The sequence below is a fragment of the Pan paniscus genome, chromosome 4 (assembly GCF_029289425.2).
Source record: "Pan paniscus chromosome 4, NHGRI_mPanPan1-v2.0_pri, whole genome shotgun sequence".
Taxonomy (NCBI): Eukaryota; Metazoa; Chordata; class Mammalia; order Primates; family Hominidae; genus Pan; species Pan paniscus.
Window position 1 is genome coordinate 122,322,140 of NC_073253.2, and position 9,752 is coordinate 122,331,891.

Below are 9,752 nucleotides of genomic sequence, written 5' to 3' on the forward strand. Positions count from 1 at the left end.
TAATCCCAGCACTTTGGGAGGCCAAGTTGGGCAGATCCCTTGAGCTCAGGAGTTCATGATCAGACTGAGCAACATGGTGAAACCATGTCTCTACAAAAAATGGAGAAATTAGCTGGGCATGGTAGCGCGCATTTGTGATCACAGCTACTCGGGAAGCTATGGTGGGAGAACTGCTTGAGCTCGGGAGGTTAAGACTGCAGAGCCGAGACTGTGCCACTCTACTCCAGCCTGGGCAACACAGCGAGAACTTGTCTCAAAAAAATAAATAAATAAATAAAAATAATAAAATAAAATAAAAATAAAAAGAGACCCTGGAGAGCTAGCTAGCTCTTTCTGCCACGTGAAGTTATGGTGAAAAGGCACCATCTGTGGGGAAGAAGGCCCTCCCCAGACACCAAATCTGCTGGCACCTTGATCTTGAACTTCCCAGCATCCAAAACTGTGAGTAACAAATTTCTGCTATTTATAAGTTACTTGATCTATTCGTTACAGCAACCCAAACAGACTAAGATATCATCAACTGACACTGGCTTTTTTTTTCAGCCATGTAGAGTTTTAAAAAGTGAAAATATTAGGGACCAGAAAAAATATCTATTTAATACCCACCCCCCACCAACACACACACTATGGAGGGAAGGGATGGAGTAGGATTATTGCTTGGGGAACTGATGGTGGGGGTTAGAAATGAAGTCAAATAAAAGATTACATCAATGTCTAGTGGTTCACAACATGCAAAAAGCTGGATGGCATGAAACCAAATTAACCATTCCAGTCTAATAAGAATTTTTCCTACAAGAAAATTATAGAATTATAAATTTTGCATGTAACAGAGAGCAGAAAATATAATACACACAGATTTTATAATTTCATACAGTATTTGAGAAGCATTACTTGGAAAATGGGGTGAACATTATAACTGGTGAAAATTTGCTAAGAGACCATAATTAAAACAGAATAGTAAATGGTGCCTTAGCTCTTGAAACGGTCACTATCGGGATTCCATTTAATGTCTTCATTGCTAATTTACAGTGAAAGTGGAAATTCATTCAATGTAAGGATGGTATCTAACTGTGAGATGTTGCCAGGGGCAGGAAAGTGGTAGAAAAATAAATGAAGAGGTTAGAAACAGCACAACTTAATTAGGTAGATCACCCAAAACACAAAAAATAGAGTAAAATAAATGAAGAAAAACCCGAAACTCACTGGCAATAATTCTGAAGGGAATGAAAAAAGTGACAAATGTTGACATTAGCTATAAAAGTAATAACTTAGCCTCAAAAGACAAACAGACCATAGCTAGTGAAAACAACAAATTAAGAATCTATCAACAAAAGACACATCAGTCCACATGTCCTGTTTTTAAAGAAATCAGGGTAGGCCTGCCCTTCTCCATATTCTGTGTATACTTGTTTTTGTTTTATAGAAAACCTCATCTTGTTGTAATAAATATGTGTGTTGCTATTTGAGCCACACGATCTTGTTTCTCAATGATAGATAAGTGAGCGGGAAGGTGGTAAGAGTAATTAGACAAATAAGGGGGAGGTATCACTGGCAAGGATGGGCAATGTTGGTGAGAACTGAGGTTTTGTGAGGCTAATCACTTTTTTACTGTGTAGGCTGTCAGAGCATGTAATATCCCATCGGAAAATCACATTGGAATGCTCTAAGCAAGTCCTTTGAGAATGGTCAAAAATGCATTACTATCGAAGGGAAAAGATTAATGGTGACACTGATGGTAACAGAGCTTTTATAAAGTGGAGTTCTTACCTGAAAAGATGGGGAAAGAGAATATCAAAGGAAGGAAAACAGTATTGGAAGTTGGAGGCTGAATTAAGGAGTAAGTTGAAATTAGGGAAACAAAAGGTAAGAACTTTCTGACTGAGAACCTCAGTATGTGCAAAGTGTAAGAGGAATAAGATTTAATAGTTAGGACACTGAAAAGAAGATATGGGAAAATGCCAAAGCAAATTTCCACAGGGAGAACATCTACTAGTTGCAAGAAAGGGTCTGCACGTAATTGGTTCTACACTCTCATCTGGAACGTCCCTTGAGTCCTCCCAACCCCCGGATCCAAAGGCAAAAGCAGAAGCCCCAGGATATGCAGAAACAGGTACTCCTGATTTGCAAGACCCAAGAGAAACCAGCATTTGAGTTCATGACCTAATCTGGGGTTGCTCATCTTCTATGTGGCCTTAAACATTTAAGTACCTCCTAGGCTTAACCATTCAATTCTCTATTTTCTTCTTGGCAGGCAGATATGAGAAGAAAGCACCTGCATTAAGTGAGGCTCAATCTCCCAGATGAGACAGAAAATAGGGGACCTTGATCTCTTGCAATCATTTAAAGCCCCATAAGATCCAATAGAAAAAGGCTATCCTAATGGCCTCTTCAGGTAGTTAGGCTTAATTCAGCTGATCCTTGGTCTGTACACATGGACACATGGTCTGTACACGACCTCAGTAACCCATTGTCCAGGACTAGTGTTTACCTAAGCCATCAGACCATGTGTTAAACATGACTATGTAGAGGGTGCTTTCTAAAGAAAAGGAGATTTATAAATGAAAACTATAGTCTTCCCTCAGTATACACGAGGGACTGGTTCCGGGACATCCACATATAATGAAATCCACCAATATAAGTCCCCTATTTGGTCCTGAGGAATCCATGTACATATAAAAACTCTGTCCTCCCTATATGTGGCTTTCAAACCCTGCCAATACTGTATTTTTGATCTGCTTATATAAGTGGACCTGTACAGTTCAAACCTGTACAGTTGTTCAAGGGTCAACTGTATTATTAAAATTAGTTTATAAAATAAAAAATTGCTGGAATTTTTTTTTTAAAAGTTTCCCTCAGGCTGGGCGTGGTGGCTCACACCTGTAACCCCAACACTTTGGGAAGCTGAGGTGGGCAGATCACTTGAGGTCAGGAGTTCAAGACTAGCCTGGCCAACATGGCGAAACCCGATTTCTACTAAAAAATACAAAAATTAGCCAGGTGTGGTGGTGCGTGCGTGTAATCCCAGCTACTCGGAAGGCCGAGGCAGGAGAATCACTTGAACCAGGAGGCGGAGGTTGCAGTGAGCTGAGATTGCGCCACTGCGCTCTAGCCTGGGTGACATAGCGAGATTCTATCTCAAAAAATAAATAAATAAATAAATAAAAATAAAAAATAAAAAAAGGTTCCCTCAACAAATGTCAAGCTTCCCCTTCGTGCTGAACTTCAGACATTAGCAGCCTCCAGGTCAAGCACCATTTTGCTCTTCAAAGGCCCCTAAACCTCCCACAGCCAAAGCTTAGTCACCTGCATTGGATGACAAAAGGAACCAAGCCATTTTCAACTTCAAATGACATTACAGTGAAGCTGTCCCAAGTTTCAAAGTAGAACTCATGAATCAGCTGCCTTTTCAAGATATGACAAGGGGTATGGGAACAAAAGAGAAATCAGGGGAGATGACCTAGCCTAGGGTGGGAGTTGAAGACATCCTTAAAGAAGACACATAGGAAGGTAGTGAGAGGAGGAGGCAAGGTAGAAATGAAACGGAGGGACTTTGGAGATGGATGGAGCAGGAATGGATGATATAATAATTCTGTGAAGTGCTGAGATCACTGCTAAAGTTGACAGTTGAACACTAGGATTCACTTATTGCTACCATTCAAACTTTTGGTGAACTATCTTTATGCATATCCTTTTAAGGCCTTGTAAATGTTCACTTGTAATTCTTTGTAGCCTCTAGCACACCCAGCAACTCTCTCTTGAGTAACCTTGCTTGAGAAGCTACAAGATGAAAAGTGTGGTCCCTTGCCTCAAGGGGCTCCAAGAGGGAGAATACAGCAGATGAGGGTTCTGCCTGAAGAAGACATCAGGTCAAACGGGGACAGGGAAAAGCTTCCCAAAGGCATTAATATTTGAACTGAATCCTGAATTGGCTAAGTAGAGAAGTACTACCCATGATAGGTACTCAATTAGTATTTGTTAATTAATTTCAGCTCACTTTCATTCGTAAAGATTACCTGAAATATCACTGAAGGACTGGGAGCTAGTTCTTATCACCACTGTTTTCATTATTGTCAATTAAAAAGATAAGTCTATCTATTTTAGTGTTCAAGGGTATAATCTGAAAAAGTACCACATCTTACCTTTGGCAGGGGTGGGGGAGTGTATTCATAATTTTCCCAGTTATGAGTTCTCTTGTTATTCTATGATTTCACAGCAAAAAGTTTTAAAAGCCTTCAAAAACAACACATTTTGCTCACTTGAAATATGTTTATATTTTAGCATAAAATATACTCGGCAGCTCCTAACATAATTGGATGGCTACGCATTGCAAAAACTTGATTTCTTTTTAATCAAATTTTTAGAACCACACTAGGTTTCTTGCCAGTACTGCAATAGTGAGCAATAAATACATCATTAGATCAATGGTGGTCCGATGACGGATTACTCAAAAGATAGTTCCAGCCAAAAGGAATAAGCCAAGAAGTAACATTGTGCAGAGATTAATAAAATATTGTTTAAAACACAGATACTGAGTTAATATAACAGGGAAGAAAACATTGCAAAATAGAACAAAACAGCCATAGGTTTATAATATAGTGATATTGATCACAGATTTTCCTAAGTACTCCAGGGCAGCCACACTATTATATATGCCTCTGATTAGACCCAGAGATGAGAAGGAAAAAGTTATTAAAAAAAAAAAAAAAAAGAAACTAACCAGGGGAAGGCCTGCTGCTATAATAAATTATTTAAAGCAAGCAGGGTGAGCAGGTTGTGAGGACAATATAAAACAGAATCAATGCCCCCAAGAAACCCCAAACCGTCTGCACCTCTATAAATTTCTTACCACCCTGTCTGGCATTTTACTGGAGGTATTTCTTTTCCACCATCCTACCCACCCCACCCCTGACCCTTCACTTTTTGCCCAGTTCTTTTCTCAGAGCTTAACATTTGTTTTCCTTCTGTAACCCAGGATGCTGTCTTCAGTTATATTTTTCAGCTTGTATCAGGAGAGTGTCTGTGAGGCCACAGATGAGTGCATCTGTCACTTCATTCATCTGAATCTTAAATTTCCCCACTGACACTGTAAGCTGGGAATATCTAATATGACACACATATCAACATGACTTCAGTATTATCCTTCATCTTTTTCTTTTTTCTTACTACTGCTATCATTAAATCCACAAGCTTAAGCTGTTGTGAAACTTCTGTAGCTCAATGACTATCGTATATTAGAGGATATTACTAGACCCAAAAAGCTAAAGTGAAGGTTGGGAACTTAAGGGGGCATTTCGGAGGAGAAATGGTAAAATGGCTAAAATGGAAGAACTGGGAGATGTTAAGAGGGCAGACTGATTTAAAAAGTGAATTTTTTACAAGGAGATTTTGCTATGGGGATAAGGGTAAGAAAAGAAGCATAAAAAACTTGAAAAGAATTTGTCAAAGGAAAGTTAGATGCCAGAAGAATGCCACAGCTAAAAAAAAAAAAAAAAGTTATAATAGAATTGTTGCTTAGAAGCTTGCAATGACCTATGGCCCAGTTTCAAGAAAAGCAGCATTCTACTATAGTTTTTGTAACTGAGCAGAAATCAGTCCCATTGTATGATCAGGGGCTGTGGATAGCATATTTTAGGCTTTTCCATTTTTCTAAGTCTATCCAATCACACAGAAGCTACGCAAATAAAACAAAAGCAACCCTATTTTGCCAGAGTAAAAACATTAGCAGCTTAACATGACAATAGACAAAACAGCACAGGGCTAAAACACGTCTAAAGGATTCCACACGTAGGCTTTGCCGCTTTTGTAATCTGGGACTTTTAGCAAATTATTTGCCTCTCTGGGTCAAGACTGTCTGGTTAAGGTCAGGGTCATTGAACTAATTATTATATATGGTAGTTAACTTTATAAAGAAAACTACTACAAGGTCACATTCAATATAAGAAACAATTTGAAGAAAAAGGTTAAAAAATTGTAGATGATATGAACGACTAAGCATAACCCTATCATATCACCACAATCCTAAATCAAAACAATTTAAGTTGCAAGGCCAACTTCTCAGTTATTGGTGTCATCTTTGAATGTGAAAGACAAGATCTAAATATTATCCTTTTGTAGCTGCAGTTTGCTCATCTGTAACAAAGTGGAAAAAAATCATTGTCCTCAAAGGATTGTTAAGATAAGTGACCTATCAACATGCCTGCCAAGTGCTTCTTTAAACAGAAATTACTCTGTAAAAGTCCCAGTGACGATCCAGTGGTCTGGAACAATCCAAGTTTAATACCCTGGCCTATACACATCCTTTTGTTATCAGGATACTTCTCACCTCTGAAAGAAGTCGTTTGTTTTTTAGCTACGTGGATGGTAGAAAGAGGGAAGGGTAACTTCTGATAGATCCTTTCTCTTTCAAACCTTATTTAGTAGTCTTAAATGGAGAATTATGCCAGTCTGAAATGGGAGAACAGAATCCAAATGTCAGTATCAAATGATAAATAAAAAACTAATTGGCAATAACTAATAAAAATTCACAGTGCTCTCAGTGAAAGGGAAGGTAGCAAACAATTCTCAACCCACATCTCCGTGACAATGAGAAAATCTATTTACCCAATTAATTGGGCAGCTCAAAATACTCCTAAGGTGACTTTCAGAAAGTAAGAATCTCTGGGCCTCTGGGTGGGTGGCCTGGGACACTCTTCCTGGCCACAAGCAAAATAGTCACAGCTTCCCAAGGCGATCATTGACCTCATATAGTCTGTAGTAGCCCAGCTGAGGTGCTGGGCTTTGTTCTAGAACAGCTTTTAAAGAGAAAAAGGGTGCCTCATGAAGATAAGGATTCTACCTTGCAGGAGGAAATGCTCAACCATGTGAATTAGGACTGGCAAAGTCACCCCAGAGCATCCCAGGACCCCACCGAACTCAGAGTGGGGGGTGAAGGAACTAAGACTGGGGTTTGGGGGGTGGGTCTTAAATTCATCAGGTCTTGTTTCATCAGGCAGACTTCCTTAGAATCAGGGCCAACCTGGAATAGGGATAGCTGAGGATTCCAAAACACTTTCAGATGTAAGACAAAAGGGGTCCATTGCTGAAGACAGAGAGTTAATGCATTACCTATAAATTTCACATGGCCAGTAAATGCCACCTGGACATTTCTCAACAATTATTTGTTAAATCAACTCACAGACTATAACTGTTCTTTTATGTCATTAACACCATTCCAGTGTTTCTCAAAGTACAGTGAAGGGATCCCTGGCATCAGAATCACTTGCGGGTGCCTGTGAAAATGCAGATTACTAAGCTCCATCCCAGACTCCTAAATTGAAACCCTGGGACTGAAGTCCTGCCCAAGAACTGAATTTCTAAGAAACAGCCTAGTTAATTTGGATGATTCATATCAAGGTGGGAAAATTATTATGTCTATATTGTCCATTAGAAATTTAAAGACACTCACAGATTAGTGTTTTGCATGTTTTCCCCAAAATGTTTATATACCATAAAATTGAAAACAATACTTCTTGTGATGAGCCCTTAAAAACCATTCAGTTTATTCCGCCCATATATAATGAACACCATTATTGAAATGTAATTATGAGCATAAAATTATTGGGAAAAATATGAACTATGCTTCTCAAAAATACTGCCTTTATTTTGTCACTAAAGTAATTGTGCTATTAAAGGAATTTATTGTTTTTTAAAGTATCAGTCACTTGGCTGCAAGAACTTATTAAGCTATTATACTCCTCCCATACCCTTTAGTCATCAGAATTTTTGTGATAAAGCCTTTTTATTATTTTAAAACTATAAATTGTGAATCATTGCAACTAGTGATTAGACTGACTATGAATATATGTCCAGGTTATAAATTCCTAAAAGTATGTTTCATTAGAAATACCAAGGCAGTCTTAACTATAGCCTCTGCAATAAAGCTCTGTTTACTTCTATTAAGGTAGGTTTTTTTTTTTTTTTGGTGCAAAATGATTCAGTTTTAATGCATTATTTTAACAAGCAAAAGCAAACAGTTTCTGATATACATGCCATACTGCAAAGCTGTAAACCCGTGTTGCATGGTGATGTGACAAGCACCACATTTCTGGAGGGATTTTTTTTTCTCTCCTACAAGCTCCCCCTCCCCAAGCCGTGGCTATAATTATTTCACAAAATGCAGTTTGCCATTTCTAGAGACAAACACTTCCTTCTCCCTCACCAAAACTGCAAGTTCAGGCCAAATATTGAATGAAAATAGAACTTGAGAGGCAGGCTTTGTTTGTAGCATGTTGTTTCTGCTAAGAGTTGCCCCCTACCCAGGCTCCACCCCAGTGGTCGGACTGAAGCGTACATGTTATGTTTTAACAGATGGGCCGGCTGGCGGCTGCTGGGCTGTAAAACAGGAACGCGGAATCTGCACTGAGTGGTATTGAACTGAACGCTCGTAAAGTTCATGGACATACTCTGACCCAGACAGACCAGGCAGATGCAGACATGCTTACGCATACACACTCACTAACACCCCACAGCTCAGAGGATCCATCTCTGTGACCCAAGGGAAGTTCAAGGCTGAATTTCCCCTTCATATATTTACCTCATTCACCTTTTAATTTTATATATACACACACTCACACATACACACGTATATATGTGTGTATATGCGCATCTACATCTTCATATACACATACAGAACTATATATCTCAACATTTTCATGTATTTTCAAAGGTCTAAACATCCCCAAATTCTGGACCTGTTTCTGTCTAGTATTTTCAAAAGCTCTTATTCATGTCAAATAAGAATTATAAGAAAATATCGTATTGAATTCTATTTAGTCCGCACATAATATAAACTACATGCATGTAGTTGGTCTCAGAAAAACAAGCTGCTTTTACCCCCTTACCATTAAGGGGGAAAAACAATCTAACCCAGACCGAGTCACAAACGGAGTGTCAGGTTTAACCTTGAGTTCTCTGCTGTCAATTCCTGACTCAACTTCATCACTTAAACACGCAGGTGCTCAAACAAACACCAACCGACCAGGCTGGCAATCCCTTTCGCAGCCTCTAGGATTCTCCAAGGCTCTGGGCACCAGAACCGACAGCAGCTCCCGCCTGGTCCTAACGAAGTCCTTCGGACACCCCTTGCGGGTGGATGTGGAGGTCCGAGCACCTCAGGAGGGTCATGGATTCAAGTGCTAATAGAAAGCAATTACTTTAGAAAGTTCAAAGCCCAGCAGTGCTCTCAATTCCTCTCAGTAGCTGCAGAGCACTGAAGCCCCCGCTACAGAACCCGGCTGGTACTCCAGTTCTCTGGCGCTGAGACCCACCTTGAGCCCGATGAGCGCTCGCTCAGCCTGGAGATCCAGACGCGGACGCCGGGTCTTACCGTACCGCACAGCGCGGGTAATTTTTCAGGAACCGTGGTCCGCACGCCGCGGGCGCGGAGGCCGCCCCAGCGCTCCATGTCGTTGCCGCAGAGGGGCAGGGGACGCGTCCCGGCCCCACCTACCCATGTCAATTACGCCAAGTTGGTGCGGACTGGAACCGCGTCCCGGGCGGAGTTGGGTTGCTTTGACAACAAGAAGTTCGGGAGTGGGGATATTGGCACGGAGTAAACCCCGCCCAGCCTTGACCTCCCCACAGCGGTCACGCTCGGACGAACGGACCGCCGAGCGCCAGGACGCGTCCCGTCCCCTCTCGCCGCCGCCGAACCGCGCCGAGAGGAGCCGCTAGCCCGGCGCGCGGCCACTCACCGTCCTCGCCGAGTCCCGATA

At 40.7% G+C, this 9,752-nt stretch overlaps 1 protein-coding gene across 2 annotated transcripts in view; it reads right to left on the bottom strand.

The window, feature by feature from the left end:
* Positions 1-9,445, bottom strand: part of MARCHF3 (membrane associated ring-CH-type finger 3) — a 148,843-nt gene extending 139,398 nt beyond the window's left edge. Inside the window, exon 1 of one of the 2 annotated variants that reach the window (XM_034960430.3) lies at positions 9,306-9,445. Coding sequence is in view for 1 of the 2 variants with exons in the window: in XM_034960431.3 (XP_034816322.1) it covers positions 9,306-9,442 (137 nt within the window). In the remaining variant the exon portion in view is untranslated. The remainder of the gene's footprint in view (positions 1-9,305) is intronic. The other variant, XM_034960431.3, reaches the window with a different exon arrangement.
* Positions 9,446-9,752: the final 307 nt, after the last annotated feature.